This window comes from Guillardia theta, assembly GCF_000315625.1.
Source record: "Guillardia theta CCMP2712 unplaced genomic scaffold GUITHscaffold_72, whole genome shotgun sequence".
In the NCBI taxonomy this organism is placed as follows: Eukaryota; class Cryptophyceae; order Pyrenomonadales; family Geminigeraceae; genus Guillardia; species Guillardia theta.
Genome location: NW_005434602.1, coordinates 198,090 through 215,654, shown reverse-complemented (window position 1 = coordinate 215,654; position 17,565 = coordinate 198,090). Strand labels below are relative to the sequence as shown.

Below are 17,565 nucleotides of genomic sequence, written 5' to 3'. Positions count from 1 at the left end.
CGCTTTCTGGTGTGGAGAAGGCGCTGGTGAGTTGAAGGTCACTGGAAGGGGAGGGAGCGAGGAGGGGGAGGGGGAGGGGGGGGAGGGGGAGGAGGGGGGGTGAGGTGGTGGTAAGGGCGGAGAAGGTAATACTTGGTTGCGGCAGGGCGTGAGCAGGCAGGAGCGAGGACCTCTCGTCATCTACGGGGTTCCTTACAGCGAGCACAGCAGCTTCTCGGAGATCCGATCGATGGTGAAATGATTACGATGACGATGAGAACAAGGATGTTCATGACGATGACGACGACGATGCTCTTGATGTTGATAAACATTGATGTTGATGATGCATTGATGACATGGATGAAGCTGATTGCTGATGTCGATGACTACAATTGTGAGGATGATATCATTCTCTACTGACTTTACTAATCCGATTCTTTCACAGGTCAAGCTGCTTGCTCCTAAAAGGATTGTCCCTACGGTTAACCTTGGCAGCACGGCAAGCATGCTGAGGCTGCTGAGCGAGTGAAGCTACCAACTTCTCTTTCATTGCGATGCTGCGAGAAAGCGTGAGGGGACAGAGAACCTCGTCCTTCTCCCCTCCTGACTTCTCTCCTCCCCCCACCTCCACTCCTCCCTCGCCTCGCCCCCCGTCATGCTCTCCTCCTCGTCTCTCCCCTCGCTCCCTCTCCTCTCCCTCACCGACTGATCGCATCCAAGTCTTGAGATCCCCTGGTGGGTTGACGTCCTGTCATCGAGTTACGACTCGTCGGAGAAGAGGCGTCAAGACCTTGAGACTGTCAGCCACGTCCAGCAGCTCCATGAGCGACTCGCACGGCGAGAGCTCCTGCAAGGAAGCGAGTGAGGAGCGAGGGGACAGGGACAGCCAGGGAGAGAGGAAGAGAGGAGGATGCGAGGAAGGAGAAGAGAGATGGGGTTAAGAGAAGGAGGAGGGAGCGAGGTAGGGTGGAGGATAGCAGTGAGGGATATGTGGGCAAGGGACCTGCTCATTGAATTCTACAAGCTGTTCGAACTGAGCCAGTAGCTGCTCATGATCATTCCTTAACTTGCCCTGCATCCCGTCGGTCTCTGACACCCATCGCTCGCTGGTCAACGCTCCATCCTCCACAGCCCTGGAGCCTCCTGGCAGCTCGTAAAGCATCTCGTGAAGGCGGGAGACGAGCGCAAAGAGCATGAAGGGCAACCGGCACTGCGCAAAGACCTCCGGCGACTCCTCCCAGCTCTCTCCCTGCAGGGAGGAGTCCGGCAGTCCCCTCAGCGCCTGTCGCAGGAGGCAGGAGAGGAAAAAGCTCCTCTTCCCCTGCCAGCAAGATGGGAACCAGAGGGTCGAGACCAGGTGATAGTCCGGCCCGTCCACCACGCTCAGCACGCCGTCGCTGCTCGTCTGTGACACGTAGCGGGTGAGAGAGGAAGAGATTTGCCGCCAGGTCGAGCTCGCCCCGTCCCCGAGGCAGTGGAAGCCCATCTGGACCATGAAGGGCACGAGCTTCACGTTGCTGATCGCCGACCCCCCGCCGGAGTCAGTCGCGAACGAGGCGCCTGACGCCAGTCGGAGGAGGAGGAGCCGGATGTCATGGACTACCATTCGGAAACGCGAGCCCTCGTGCCTTCCCAGCTGCGCAAGGGTCGCCCAGTACTTCTCCGCGTGCTCGGTGAACATGTGGGAGGGGGTGGCAGGGCCTCGGATCGGCAGGATGTTGTTGCACTTGGTGTTCTGGTTCCTCAGAGTCGCCCCCTCCCACTCCATGCGCGGCACCTTCATGTTTCTCTCCGCCCTCGTCGCCTGCTGGTGGCAGCTCATGTGGACGACGCTCATGTTGCAGACCGTCGTGAAGCAGCGGTCCGTCCGACTCGCCGAGGCGCCTCGGTTGGGAGATCCCTGGGCTGCCCCAGCGACTGCAGCTGAACCCGAGGAGATGGTTGTCTTCTTGTTAAGCACGTAGATGCCGAGCACGTCCTCGGGTTTGTAACGGAACCCTTCATGGCAGATGATGCACATGAGACCGTCCTCCTCCTCGAGCTCGTCCGCAGCCCAGCCCATGGCCTTGGCCTGCTCGTTGAAGTTGGAACTGCTGCCTTGAGCGAGCCCCATCTCCTGCAGGAGCCGCTCCCGCTGCGCCTTAGCGAGCTCGCGCTTCTTACTCGCGGTCTCCTGCCTCAGGGCCTCAACCTTGACCTGCAGCTCGGCGTTCTTCTCTGCCAGTGACGCCAGCAGCTCCTCTGCCAGCGACCCTATCCTCCTGTCCGACGACATGTCCTCCATGATGTGCACGCGCTTCAAGATCCCGCTACCGTCCACGTAGAGCTGAGCCACGTCGTATCCTCGGATCATGCCCGTGAGCAGCTTCAGGACGCGCGGGAGCTCAACAGAGTCGATCGCCTCGCGCCACTTGGCGTCGTCCTTGTCCACCGACTCGCTCGGGAGGATGGTGAGGAGGAAGTCAGTCAGCGCGACGACGACCCCCCTCGCGGTGAGCTCCTCCCTCAACAAGCAAGCCGTCGACTCTTGTCCCATCCGCTGGACAATCGAGACGAGGCAATCCACGTAAGCCTCGTGCTCTTCTCGCTCCAGAGGTCCCACGATGGGCTGGACGGGAGGGATCAGGTCTGACGACTCCTCGGCGATCTTGGTGATGGGGAGGATGACGTTGACGTGCGGGAGGAAGCACTGCACGAGGTACTTGATGAGCGAGACCCTGCTGTAGGTCAGGAAGGGGAAGATGCGAGCCAGAGTGTTGGTGATGCCGGGGCGGCAACGGACTGTGTGAGAGCCGAGGCGAGAGAGGAGCAACTTGAAGTTGTCTTCCTGGTTCACCGACACGTCACCCGCATGCTCTGACTCAGCCGGGCTCCCCATGTTCGCCTCCTGCACGAGGGACTCGAGGATCAGGAGCATGGTCTCGGCGGACGGAGGGATCGGTTCTTCCAGCAGGACGATGCAGACGCGAGAGAGGACGATGTCAACGGCTCCCAGCTTCAGGGCTGCGACCCTGTTCATCCTCAGCTTACAGCAGGCATGGAGCAGCCGGAGCAGCAAGGGCTCAAGTTCCGATTTCGCCGAGGACAGGTCAATCTCCTTCACTCTGTCCAGCAGGACCTGCAGCCCTCCCGTCTCGTTCATGAGCGCCGTCATTGCAACTTCCTCTTCCGGGTCCTCCTGCTTGCTCGCATCTGCATCACGAAGAGCTTCCACGATGGGCTCCGTCGCCTCCCCGTCGAGGCCTTGCAGGCGGTAGATCACTTCCATCGGACTATCTGAACTCTCCGGCAAGGTCGGACGCCAGACCTGCTCGTAGACGAGGCTGATGGGCAGGTCTAGCCTGACGATGTTGCCCCGAACCAGCAGCTCCATCCCGTTCTCGTCCTCCATCAGACCCCCGAGGTCAAGGTCCGTGCAGATCTTGCGCTTGACATCTCTCATAGTCGTCCCGATGTCCACGGAGCAGTAGGGGTTCTTGGTCATGCTCCCTCGGATGAACTCTTCTTGCGTCGGGGACTTGGTGAGGATCAGCCAGTAGGTCGGCTCAGGTTTGGTGGGGCACATGATGTTACAGAGCTGCTGGAGCAGGAAGACGGGAGTCCTTCCTTCACGGTGGTGGCGAAGGGCGCTGACGCAAGCAAGGCAGAAGCGCTTCTGGTCGGCTTCGGACTCAGAGGAGATGGACATGAAGGTGGAGAGGAGGAGCTGAGCGCAGTCGTCGGTGAGCTTCGTCTTCTGGACGATGAGGCTCTGGACATGAAGGAAGTTGTCGAGCATTTCAGCCAGCAGGTTGTCGGTCATCTTGAACCGGTTGCGGATGATCGGGACATCCAGGAGGGAGACGAGGAGATCCAACAGATGCTTCAGCACCTGCCCTTCCGAGATGTCCGCCGAGCAGGAGATCTCCAGCTGCCTGATGCGCTCTACCTCATTGGATATGAGAGCACACAGGGAAGGGATGAAGCCCTTCTTGGCAAGGTACATCTTCCTGCTGTCGTCCTGCAAGAGCTTCGAGAAGAGGCCGAACAGCTCCGCACTTCGCCCTCGGCAGGCCGCCGCCTCCTTGAGGAGCCCCGAGAGCAGCTCGAGGAGGACGATGGATCGGAAGTTGTCCCGTCGCACGACAGAGAGCAGCAGGGAGCTGCTGAGCGACCTCACGGCCTGGGAGCAGGAGTTGAGCAGGAGCTGGGTGACCCACTTGCGAGATAGGAGATCCGTCCTCTGCCGGCCATGGAGGAGGGAGAGCCAACGGTACCCGTACTTGCGCTGCAGGTGAATGACTCGCTTCTCCTCCGTTCCCAGCTCCTTCCAGCTGGAGTATGATGCCTCTCCACTGTGCCACTGGGCATAGGTGACCGACGGGAGGTCAAGGCCGTTGGCGGCTGGGAGAGTGTCCTCCTCACTGTCTCGCTCCTCTTGAGAGTTGTCGCAGAGGCTGACAAGGATCTGCAAGGCGGGCAGAATGACTGCCTGGGCCACGCCAGTGACATGCGCCGCCTTGTCGACAGATGCGAAGAGGATCTCCATCACCTTGCGGTACTTCACCTCCCAGCAGTCGTCCATCAGCTGACAGGAATCCATCAGCAGGGACATGTCATCGATGAGCACGCTCTCGAGGTCAAGAGCTCGATGGTGTGAGAGGCAGAGGTCGATCTTGTGCTGGATGGAAGACAGCATAGCCATAGTGAGATCGTCGTCGTCCTTGATCAGAAGGCAGATGGTGCGTCGAGCTTCGCTCTTGAGGCTGGCGCTTCCGTTGTGAATGGCCGAGTGAATCAGGTCGTGAACTAGACGCTCCCGGAAGATCCTCCGGCATCGATCCTTCTCTGACAACTTGTCGATCAGCCCGATGGCAAAGAGCACAAAGCTCGAAGCACATCCGTAGCAGCTGCGATCTTGCTTTCTTGAGATCAGCGACAACGCAGGGAACGTCGAGGGGTTGGAGAAGTTTGATGAACGGGAGAGGAACAAGGTGAGCTTCTTCCGAACAGCTGCCAACATCTCCATACTGTTACACATGCTCTGAAACGCGAATTTGGCATCTTTGAAGTAGATGACAGCCGCACTTTGAATTTGTTTGCTCACACCTCCAAACACAGCTCCCCCCACTGACTGTCCTGTCAGGTTGGCGATCGCAGCGATCTGGTTCAAGTTCAGGACGTTTCCATCGCTAAGAGCTGCCTGCTTCTTCGCTCTCACATCATCTCCCTCGTTCAACTGGGGCATGAACAACACCTCCAGCGCTCTCTTACACGATTCGATGTCTTGAAATGCCTTGTAAGCGTTCTCAGATTCTCGCTCCATAGTCAGTACAGCCTTGGCCTTGTCGTCTTCGTCCATGATCGGTTCAACGCTCAGGCTGGTCTTGCAGTAGAGCGAGTAGTCAAATCGCGCGTGCTTGCAGTATCCGCACTCATTGCACAAGAAGGCATCGAGGTTCTCGTAGTTGATGTTTCTGCACAGTCGACATTGAAAGGCATTTTCTCGACAGTAGCGGCAGACTCCATGCCTGTCTGTGACCGGCCGGTTGCATCTCGGGCAGAGCATGCGCTGACTGGACGAGGAGGCCTGGGCGTGGAAGTCAGCGAACTCGATCTGGATGTTGGTGGCGACGATGGGGATGGCTAAGTCGAGATGACCCTCAAGCTGGTCCGTTGCGAGATCTATGGTCCCTGCTTTCTTCCACAGGTTCCACTTGCCTCGCAGCTCGGTGACGTCAGAGACTTGCTTCGTGTTGTAGTAAAGAATGATGGACTTGACGAGCTTCAGGCGTCGAACCTCGGAGAGGCTGACGGAGAACCGCTGGATGAGCTGGGGGCTGACGAGTTTGACAAGCTGACATCTGTCGGTGAACTTGGACTCAGCCTGCAGTTGGTCCAACTTGCTGAGGGAGAAGGGAACTTCGATGTTGTTGCATATCAAACAAGGTTCACTCTCAAGGTAGTATCCGTCCACTTCCAGGCACTGGTGCAAGATTGCATATAAGGACGAGTTCGGGTGACAGACCATCTGGTTGAGCCCCTTGCAGATAAGCTCGGACATCTTTAGAGCCACTCTCTCAAACAAATCATCGAATTCCGTCTCCTTGGATATCAATTGCTTCATGGTTTGAAAGAACTCTTTGCAGTTCTGGCCCACAGAAGGCAAGACGTCAATCATAGAAATCAAAGTCTCCAGCAGGAACTGTTTCTGCTGAGCGGATCCATGCTTCCATAACCCAAGCACGAGGTCACAAGCCTGTTGCCGGATGCTGGAAGCTGCGTCCTCTAGAGCTTTCTCCCGCACAATGGAAGAGAACTTTGGATGAGTCAGAACCTTCCCGGCCACCAAGTTCAACCCCTCATCGACTCTTTGACTTTTAAGTGCCGATGGAGGAGATGAAGCAATCTGCGCATCATCCTTTGGTCTGACGGAGTCGTCCCTTCCCACTGCTTCCTTGTAATTGTTATCTTGGGTCAAAAAAGTAGCTGACAGCAACTTGATACATCCCTCCACCACCTCATTCGGCAGCACCGGAAGAATCTCCATGAGAAAATCGAGGATCCCTGTGTTGTCGTTACAGTACTTCTGCCAATTCCTGACCCTCGACTTGGCGATCTTCAACAGGCTCTCGATCGCCATTGTCGTTCTTACCGTATCCTTATGAGGTAGCTCGTTGCTCCTCTTGATCTCAACGCAGATGCTCTGAAGAGTCTTCACCTCTTGCTGGATGACTGCCAGGTCAACAACCCCGTGATAATCTTCCTCCGCTCCGCAGATCTGCTTCAGCACTTTCTTCGCAGCTTTCCGAACAGTCGGAACCGTGTTGAGGTTCAGACATCTGCAGAGTACCCGAGTCCAGTCCTTGCCCAGCGCTGAACTCTGCACGCACCCAACGGGTTCAACCACGTCCAGCCGGCTCTGCTCTGCTGGGCTTCCACCAGCCATGGCAATGATCTCTTGACAAGCGTTGAGCCGATAGCCAAGGTTGGCGATGACTTCGACGATACCCTGTCAACCAGTCAAGACCGACGCGAGGAGTAGAGCATGGCACAATACGAACCACAGCAGAGGTGACGCTCGTCTCCTTTTCTTCCTCCTCTGGCCCAATGTCGATTGCACCATCTTCTGAGTGCAACCGATCGAAATCCTTCAGCAGCCACGAGGGCGAAAGGAACTTCACTTTGCCTCCGAGATTTTCCAGCTCGGAGACAGCAGAAGAGTCGTTCTTCTCAAGCTCGTCCACCGCGGCTTCGAACGAGCGATGAAGGAAGGAGAGGAACTTCTCCCTCGACAGGATCTTGAGGGTCTCAGGGTTGAGCCCGATGGTTGAGTTCGGCTGCCACAAGAGGAGAGTCTTCTCGGTCAGTTTCTCGCTGCTCTTCCTTCCCACCATGGACTTGGATGGACCAGACACCAGGTGAGTGAGGAGCTTGAGGGAGTAGCAGAAAGGCTGAAGCTGCCTTGTGTTGAGAGTGGGAGAAAGCACCTCTCTTGTAAGGATGTGGTCGGAAACGGCTTCCGACAACGCAGCCAATGTCTCTCCATCGTCCCTCAGGTTCCCGTTGGCAAACTTCAGGACGAGGTAGAACGTGGGTACACAACAGGCCCCACCGCGATCGAACAGCAAAGGGATCGACTTGCAGATGGCATAGAGAAATTCTGAGGCAAAGAAGAAATCTACGGATCTTGGCTGTTCGACCTCCAAGCTCAATGAGATGGCAAGTTTGAGAAGAGCCTCTTCGTCTGTCGGATCAACATTCGCGGGATACAACCAGACGTCTGTTGGGCTTCGCGACGAGTCATGAAGATTGCCTGCTTCCCTGATCCCCTGGTAACAGTTGTTGCACAAGTCAAAGTCTTTACAGACCCTGCAGTGCCATCGGGTCCCAACAACAGGCTGAAGTCCGCACTTGTCACAGCAGTACACGATGGAAGACTGTCCATCCTGTTCCAGGACCTGATCGGAAACAATGCATTCCTCCCAGTACATCGGGCCGAGCCTGAGAGGGTCAGTATGATCGTGAGTCTGGTTCGCGTCTTCGAAGTGGACCTGTAGGACAAGATGAGCACTTTGCATTGGGCGTTAAGTGAAGTCACCTCCGTGTTTGTTGAATCGCTCGAACCCGCAGCAAGGAGCTCTATGTGCTGACAGAAGTTGTACCTGATGCGAGGGAACTGACACTGAAGGCCATAGATGAGGCATTCGACGATCTTGCGGAAGTTTTCAAGCGACGGACTGTTGGAGCTGAAGATGCTGCAGCCTGCATTCAGCTTCACGGGCCCTTTGAGGTTGAGAAGAGCCAGCTGAATGAGGTGAGACGCATAGCTATGCATGGCGCTGATGAAAGAATCCGTCGAGGGCTCCAACTCCGGTGGAAGTTGCCAGTTGGGCGTGTCAAAAATCATCCAAAAGCATTTCACCTGCATCGTCATCAAAAACGGATGTACTCCGTGGTAACCATCACCATGTTGTCGAGGAAGTTCGGCCTGCTCTGCATGATGGAGCCAAAGTGGTTCGGCCTGCGGGCAAGGACACGAGAGACGATGCCGGAGAAGAGAGAGAAATTCGAAGCTGAGAGATTTTGAAGGGCAGCAAGATCGTTCTTTCCGATCTTGTCGAAGACTTCTGCGAATGATCGCAGTTGTACCTTCACAGCAAGTCAATCAGACCAGGGATGCCTCTCAGTTCCTCCTCACCTGATCCTTTGACTCGCAGTAAACATCTTTGGAGGGGAACAAAACTTTGAGAAGCCGTTTGAGCGCAGGCCTCATAGAGATGGGCCGGCGTTGCAGGAGTGTCTGCGGCAGTTCGCTTAAAAATTTCTCTCTACATTTCTGAAAGTCCCGCTCCAGCGATTGCAAACCGCCGACGGACCAATGGACAGCAAGACAGTTCAGGATGGAGATTGAAGTCTTCTCTAGAGGATCCGAGCACCTCGATGCTGCCCGCTTCGCTTTCCTTGGTTTCTCTTTCATTGCAAGCAGCTGCATCTGTCGCTTCTGCCTCTCGTTGAACCCAAACTTGTCCTTTCTCATTCCGTACACCTCAAGTTGATCGATGGCCGGAGGATTACCAGGGCTGTGGCAGCCAACGATACTGAGGACAACCTCCTTGTCTGAGTTGAGGATCTCATCGTTAGTGAAGGGCACGGGATACCATCTCTTGACCCCGGGCTTCGTCTCAATGATTCGGTCGTGCACATGGAACTCAGAGGGGATATTGTTCATCAGCGCGTCTCCCACCAGCACCAAGAAGCCGATCATACAGAACTCAGGGTTTGAGTTCTGGACTACGATCTTCATCTGATCCATCTGAGAGCTGATGAGAGGCTCGTTGGACCCGTTGAGCTTTCTGTTCACCTCGACAGGACCTCGGTTCCCGTCCCCACTGATCTTGACCTTCTGCGTGATGCAGACTCCCTTCTCAAAGAAGTCGATAGGAAAAGTAACCTTGCTCGCCCCCCTTGTCTCCTCCTCAACACTCGTGCTGCTATCACTAGCCTTCGTGCTGGCATCCGACAGGATCCAACTCTGCAAGCTGCCGTCGTCGTTAAGAAGGAGCATACCAGGTAGGCTGGGACGGAGGCACGTGCACTGACTGATCCCAACCACCTGGGCTGACGAGCCCGAGCCATACTGCAACCAGGAGAAGCGGATCGTACTGCCGATCTGGAGCACTCCAGCTGCTCCTGAGTCAGTCGCGACGAGGATTTGACCCCAAGTGTGTCCCACGTCAACGAAGCGGTCGGGGATCATCTTGTACTCTTTGAAGTCAAGAGTCTGATGCTCCTTCAGGGCAGAGTCGTCGCTGTCCAGGGTGGAAACGAGCAGCTCGTGTGAATCGAAGCTGCACAGGAGGAGGCGACTTCTGTTGGAGAAGAACATGGCGCGGCAACGACGAGAGCTGAGCTCAGCCGGAAACTCCAGCCTTTTGTCGATCGGCAGAGTCAAACCAGTCTGGCTAGAATCAACACGAAGGTCACAAGACTTGACGACTCCAGTGTCAGTCAAGACTAAAAGAGTCGTTGAGGACAAGCTGTGGATGATCGTGGCTCCCTTGAGTCTTTCTCCCTCAGAGTCAGCCATGGAGAGGAGAGGATCGCTAGAAGAGCTGGAGACATCGAAGATGTGACAGAAGCGAGTCGTGACGACGAGCAAGTGAGTCTCCATGGTCGGCAACCACATGACGTCAACGATGCGGAACTCTTCCGTTCCCTTGCAGTCTGGCAAGTCAAAGGTTTGAGATCCTACAACCTTCCCGGAGGGACTGAGCTCAAAGTTCATCACGCTGCACTTGCCAGCCGCTGCCACATAGCGAGCAGTGGAGAAGCTGCAGGATAGACGGAAGATAGGAAACGAAACTGAAGCCTTGGAAATGATCTTGACGCTTGCCTTCTCCATGCCGAAGGAGGTGCTGGACGCCTCCAAGAGCTTTTTCCTCCCATCCACCACCACAAACTGATCGCCGTCAACCAGGACGATCATCCCAGTGGTAGTCAGACTCAGCAAGGAGAATCGTTCCTCCGATCGAGTCTGTCCTCGAGCATCGAACATGCTATCCTTGTTCGCCGCATCCTCCTCCCCGCAGACCGTCGTGGCCGTTAGATGTCCCAACCCAACAGTAGAGAAACTCCCTGGTTTGAGTGACCTGCGAAGCTGGATCTGTTTGTTCTCTTGGCTGAAGGAAACCTTGAGTTCCTTCAGCTCAGCAGCATCTCTCAACAACCCGCAGTCGTTTGACTCGATGGTTGCAACCAGGTTGTCATAGATCCTTGTGAGAGACTGTGAGACCTTGACAGAATCCTCGTCAGACGCTTCAACAATGACAAGACTTCTTACCTGGCTGCATCGAAGTTTGTGCAGCAACGACTCTCTCACTTGCCTCGTCAGCTGCCCTGGCAGTCGATCACACTCGGAGATCCAGTTGCTCAGCTCCGCGTCTTCCTCCTGTGAATCCATTCGCCCTGAGGATGCTACGTCTGCGCTCCTTGTCACGTTGCCCGAGTTGCTTTCTAGCTGGCCATTCGGTGAAGCCGAATCGTTCTCCCGGGGCGCAAGGGCGCTGCAAGTGTGCCCAGCTCGCTTCCCAGCTCCGCAGTCGCAGAAGAATCTCGAGTAGCGAGAATAGGTGACGTCATGCCCCCTGTGACAGACCTGCCAAGGGGTCAGTGGACAGAGCGCAACCCGTCAGCGATATCGCGGACCTTTGCGCAGACGGCACAACATCCCTCCTGAAAGACTAGCCCACAAGTCCAGCAGTGGTACCAATGCTGCTCGGAGAAGGTGTTGGACGTCTTGATGTAAGTGCAAACCTTGGAGGCAAGCCGCTTGTCTGACTCTTCTGCCGTCTCCTCCTGCTGTAAGTCTCTTAGCGTCAACAAGTACAAAGAGTCTACTTCACGAACTTCTTCTTCCATGAGAGGCTGGCACTCTCGGAGGCTGTCTTCGTCGTCCTCTACAGAGCCGGCATCGCCATCCATGTCAATGCTCGCACAGTCCATATGGGAGCCAACCTGCGTACACCAGAACAAGAGGACAAGTCACCACACGGGAAGACGCGCAAGTGCACGTGCAGCACCGCTGATGAGTCATCGGGGTCCATGTGCCCTGTGCTGGAGATGTACGTGATGGCGCTGGTGGCAACGGTCGACTCTCCGCGTGAGGTGTAGGACATGCCTCCTTCGTTGGAGACTTCCGACGACGTAGAGACCTGGGGAAGAAGAGAGTGAGAGAGAGAGAGGAGGAAGGAAGGAAATTACAGTTGAGAGGGTGTCTGAGGCCCTGACTTGGCCAGAGGTCACTGACCCCTATGAAATTGTCATTTTCACAAAATCGAGAGAGATTGAGCAAACCAGGTCCGAGAAAGGTTGTCGAGAACTGGATTGCAACGAGGCAATGAGGCTAGAGAGCATGTCAGCAAGGTTCGCAGCGCATTCGGGTGTTCCGAGATCTTGAGACGAGCCAAGAGAGTCTACGATCAAGTCGATCATCTGTTCGACCCGACTCTGCGATTGCCGGAAGCAAACAAACTTGACTCCAGCAAAGCATTCACGGACGACGGCTTTAGGACACTTGACCATCTTCGGTATCAAGTCAAACATCGCATCGAGCAAGATGTTTTCAAACTGCTCTCATCAAGTTACACCGTTTGTGAACAACCAGAAACATAAAACCTGCTCGATGCTCTCGTCGACACCATCGAGAACGAGGGCAAAAAGCCTCAAAGTAGATCTTCTCAGCATCGCCGCATCCTGGGCGGTTCCATGATTTGAGTCGGCGACTGCCGACCTGTCTGGAGAGTTTGAGGAGTTTAGCAGGAGCTTCTCTAGCAGCCTCTTGGTCTGCTTCTTGCCAAGAGATGTGAAGTACTGTATCCCGAGTCAGAGAGTCAAAGGTTGTCGCTCTATGACCTCTTACCTCTGCAATCTTTCTTCGAACTGCAGGTTTCGAACGTGCAAGCGATGCAGCAGCAGGATTTTCAAGGATCGATCTGAACAACTTGACAACTCTCCTGAGAATGGGAAGAGACTTTGCCCGATTTAGAACGTCGAGGATGCACAAGATGTTTCCCTTTGTCGACGCGAGTTCGATCAGCAAGACACTCTGAGACGTAGTCCCCGTTCTTGAACTTGAGTCGAAGTAGAACCAGACGAAGGAGGAGCAGCGCTTGGAGTCGACGACGATCTCCTGGAGGGTATTGAAGGCTTCATGAAGAACATCGCAGGCCGATCCTTCCAGGCTCATGTCCTGAGCTTGAACTGAGTCCAAGAGAAGGTCAATCCTGTGCATCTTGGAGACATCAATCAAGTTTTGATAGTCCTCGACGATTGAGGAAATACTGCGAGTAGAAAAAGAGTCATCAGCCAGTCTGAGAGCGGGGGGGGGAGAGTTGAGCTCACCTTGTAAGAGCCTCCGATTGACCGCCCGACAGAAAATGTTGCAGGCGGCAATCGACCGAGTACTGGGCCATGAGGATCGAGAGCTTTTCTACTGCGTTCTTTGACATCTCTGTCCCTTCGTTTGCCTTCTCCCCTAACAATCTTCTGATCACCGCCATCTGATTGAAGATTTGTCCTGCCAATGACACAAGAGTGTTCGCATGACTGTCCCCTACTATCTCTGAATTCCCCATGGTGATAGCGACAGATGCTTGCATGTCGAGGAGCCAGGAGTTGACCTCTTCTGGCCTTGGCAGCACTGAGAGCAGTTCCGTCCTAACATCTCTCAGCTTCCTGCTCCTCTCATCTTGTAGAATAGCTGGTAGCTCGCTGTCAAGGCAGGTTAGATGACATCGCATGAAGTACAAGGCCAACTGTTCAAACCTGCACGGTAGAGGGAATCCCAACTTAACGCACTGGCTGCTGAATCTTGGATAATCTGACATACACCGATCGATGCAGAGAGACCAGGCAGAGAAAAGAAACGCAGAAGAAGTGTGCAGGCTTCCAATCAGGAGGTCGATCACCTCAGGCAAAATCTTCGCAGATGAAGTGACGCCTTGCACGTCCTCCGAGTTTCTGAAGAAAGTCTCGATGGCCATCGTCTGCATCCCTGTCAGCGCATCCATGACGAAGCAGCTCACGGTCGCTCTCATGGCCGACTGCTCGTTTCCGTCATCCCTCCCGACCTCTTCTACCAGCTGACAACAGTTTCTCAAGAGCTGTAAGAGCTGATCTCTGCTGGTGAGGTCAAAGTCAAGCATCTTCTGTAGCTGCATCAGAAAATCGAAGACTGAGAGGTCTGGATGGTTGACAACAGCAACACAATCGTCCAATTGAAAGGGGAGATTGTCATGATGTCCATCCAGATCTCTCAAGAACCTCCAGGCCATCAACAGGATCACTGCGTTGAAGGACTTGTTGCAGGATGGTGAGGGAGAGACGTAGAGCACTTTCATGAAAGTGGAAGAAGCAGTCAGCAGTGCAGAGTAAAGTTCATCGTTGTTCATCGCTAGCAATTCTCTGATCGAGGGATCAAGCTTTCCTGGTGATAATACATCAGCCATGATGTGCCAACGAGAAAAATTTTCTGGGTTGCTTCCTGCTGTCACGTAAGCCCCATTGAGAAGAATCATTGTTCGGTCGACAACTTGTAAGTCGAAAGATGATAATTTCGACGATTCGATGGTGATGATATTCGACAAATCATCGAGAAATTGAGGGTGAGGTGAATCAAAATGTCGAGAGAAGTGCTGAACTAGTAGGAAAAGGTTAAGTGAGAGATTGTGATCGATCTTGTTGGCTTGAGTTGTTTTCGCATACATCGAGACGAGCTCTTTGAAGATTGTTCCTTTTTTCTCAGTCTCCAGCGTATGAAATCCAAATGACAATAGAATTGTGAGTTCAACGACGTTGTCAAGATCCCTTGATGCGCTTGATGTCAGATCTGCACCGACAACTCCACAGATTCCGCGATCCCCTTCACTGAAACTCCTTTCCAAAAGATATCTAAACGTATCCAAGGTAGATTCCCACATTTGCATCGCCATGACAGAAGCTTCTTCACAATCTTGCTCCATATGGTTAAGCAAAACTCTCACTAGAAGCCTCAACACCTCCCCAGGAACTACCAACGAATCTTTAAGCCACATTCTTTTGACCAGCTTGCCACCTATCGCACCACTAATGTACTTGTTATCAATCAGAAGCTGTGTAACTTCATTCCATCTTGAAAGCCTTCCACGTATTTTTCCTTTTACGGTTTCAGACGCAACATTGAGAAACAAGAGAAAACTATCCAGCACATCAGCGTCCAAGCACGTCTGAACAAGAGGCCCGAAACAAGTGTGAGCGTCAAATCTAAACATCCAATCTTCCATCAAGATCAAAATTGCATCTGTCAGGTCATAAGATCTCTTTGAAGATTCCAGCGGCAAACTAGCTCCCTGAATTTCCTTGTCGGACGAAGAGAGACTGGAAGCAAGATTGGCTGCAGCTGATGAGCTCTGATGATCCGCCGTCTGTGTCTTCTTCTTGGATGATGACACGCCAGGTTCATTGTTTTCTCCTGCTGGCATCTCAAGTTTTGCAGTTGACCCTTCTTTCTCCGGCTGAACCATCTCGTTCTTCAGGTAATCGTAGCAGAATTTCAAAGTGCTCGCACCACACACAGAGAAGAAGATGGTGACTCGATCAATCATGGAGTATGGGGTCTTACAATCCCATTCCCTAACATCTTCTCCAACATCGTTTGGAGCAGTCCTGCAGGCAGAGCGCAAAACTTCCAAATCAGGCCTTTGCAAATTATCTTGTATTTTCCAGTCGCTATCTTCCGCTGCTCTTTTCAGCATGGTGAGAATAATCGAGACAGCCATCCGAATCATGCTAAGGCGTGGCTGATAATTATCTAAGCATGTTTGAGATGAGTTTGTAAACACGTAACACGCGTATATCAATTCAAGATTGTACTTGAAGTGAATGAATTCAACCTTTTTGCCAAACTCGAAAGCACACAACATAAGCTGTTCGCAGAACGACGTCCTTTTGGTAGAATCATCAGACGTCAAGCCTCTGACGGTATTCCACATGACAACCATTAAGATTCTGAAGAACCACTGAGTCGCATCCCAGGGCAGTGACCGAGATTGCTTGAAAAGTTCGATAACCATGAGAACATATTGCTGATCAATTTCCATCTGGAGGTCCTGGATGTTTGTTGTGAATGCCTTTGTTATGACACTCACTCCTCCCAACTCGGTAAAAGCAGCTCGAATGCTGGCTATGGTAGAGAGATTCACTCCAACATCCCTTACTTTCGACGGTTTCTCATTTCGACAATCGCTAATTCCTGCAGGAAAGAATGAGAAAAACACGATAATCGAAGCTGATTGAACTTACTCGCTCTTGATGGGGTGATCAGCAACACACTAGATCGGAAGAAATCCTTGTTCCCCAAGGCAGATGAATTTGGCGACGTCTCCTTCGTTTCAAGTTTGCAGTATTCTCGACAAAGGAGCTCTTTGACTGCAGGACTCATGGCACTTGCAAACCGTAGAGAGATTTCCTTCAGCATGTCATGACTGCACGCGCTTTCACTGCAACAGTTGGAAATAACTTTCAGATTCTCATTACGGAAGTCATTTTGCTCGTGCTCGACTGACCACCTGATGTTATTTAGAATACGACCCATGAACTCTTCAAGGGTCTTCTGAAATTCTTTCGAAGGAAGACCTTTTCCTTCGTTAAATCTTACCAAGGACCAGGCGACTGCATGCATACATGAGACTAGGTATTGTAGCAAGCCATCCAAGCACTCTGAGAGCTTCGATGCGTCCGTTGTTGACGATCCCGCCAAGGATTGAGCAGCAAGTAAACGATCGTTCAACAAGACAAACTCGCGAGCGTGTCGAATCACATCTTCATTGGTATAGTTCTGCGTCTTCTCCGGATCATCAAAACAATCTTTGAACGGAAAGGTGATTCTGATCCCCTCGTCAGGCTGAGACAAGGCTTCGACCTCCATCTCAGACATCAGCTTTGCTTCAGAAAGGTATTAGAATTCAAGTTTCATGTCGTTGAACCTGAGCGGCGAACTCAGAAGATAAATCAAGTCAATGTCAACAAAGGAGAACTGATGAAACACTAGATGCTGCAATAATCTGCAATTTGTTGGCGCTAGACGGAGACTGAACTGCATAGAGCGCAAGGACTAGGAAAGAGCAGGAGCAGGGGGACAGCAGTGAACACCAAACACAAGGAAGCTACTTCTGACAGCCGTGAGCTGACTGTGGGAGAAGAAGGATCTCAGAGATGTCAGAGCCGAGAAGGAGGAATGGTATTCGAGTCGGTGGGACCACAAGAAGAATTACGAAATGAGCTGTTTTGTGGGGAGGGGCAGTAAGATATTCATGGGAAACTTGGACGACGTGAAGGTTCGGGTTCAAGGAGGAGGAGGAGTAGGAGAGGGGTAGCAGGAGGAGGAGGAGGAGGAGGAGGAGGAGGAGGAGGACTAAGTAGCTGCTAGCGCTGCTCTATCTAGCTTTCGATCCAGCCATGCTATGCGCAGAGACAGTCTGGAAGATGCTCGAAGGTTATGATCAGTTACAGGGCAGTTTCATGTCCGTTACGGCACCGGCTGTATTACTGAATCCACTGGCATTGTCGTCATCGCGCAGGTCTCTGGACCACCGCACACGAGCAGTGTACTGTGGGTCTGCGCGACATCTGCGTGGAAGCGGGCATGGTCACCAAGCTTCATCAGCAGGGTCTGCGACAAACCCGGACCCACGTCCCTCAGCATGGCCCCACAAACAGACACATGGGCGACCTCTGGCTCCCTGGCCTCTCCACCCACACCTGGAATGGGCTGGTTCTGGACTTCACGATGACTCATCCCTACAACAGCAGCGGCAGCTCCATCGGCCTTTCTGCGCTCTCCGGCCCCGCCCAACAGAAGATTTCGGATCATCGCGCCAGTTATGGCACCCATCACCCGCCGAAGGCCTTTCTTCCCTTCACTGCAGGTACGGATGGTCTTCTTCATGCTGACGCTTTGCGGTTTCTTTGGTACCTGGCGGATCACCATGGAGCAACGTTGACAGCGGAGTGGGATGGCTGTGCTCAGGAGGCGGTGTATGGGGACCCTGGCTTTCATCGTTTGCGTGC

The 17,565-nt window shown here is 53.5% G+C and overlaps 2 protein-coding genes across 2 annotated transcripts in view; one reads left to right on the top strand and one right to left on the bottom strand.

The window, feature by feature from the left end:
* GUITHDRAFT_76035 (hypothetical protein) overlaps positions 1-241 on the top strand; it is a gene marked incomplete at both ends in the record, with an annotated part of 1,686 nt that extends 1,445 nt beyond the window's left edge. The window contains one exon of the mRNA XM_005826750.1: positions 154-241. Coding sequence (XP_005826807.1) covers positions 154-241 — 88 coding nt within the window. The remainder of the gene's footprint in view (positions 1-153) is intronic.
* A 177-nt stretch (positions 242-418) lies between these two features.
* On the bottom strand, positions 419-16,423 carry GUITHDRAFT_143211 (hypothetical protein; the record flags this gene model as incomplete). The annotated part of the gene is made up of 16 exons (XM_005826749.1): positions 419-727; positions 770-826; positions 983-6,970; positions 7,023-8,012; positions 8,060-8,383; positions 8,428-8,610; positions 8,660-10,744; positions 10,802-11,116; positions 11,167-11,475; positions 11,541-11,672; positions 11,722-11,769; positions 11,815-12,042; positions 12,136-12,330; positions 12,380-12,800; positions 12,862-15,748; positions 15,799-16,423. The coding sequence occupies 16 exons, from the start codon at positions 16,421-16,423 to the stop codon at positions 419-421; spliced, it is 15,096 nt and encodes a 5,031-aa protein (XP_005826806.1).
* Positions 16,424-17,565: the final 1,142 nt, after the last annotated feature.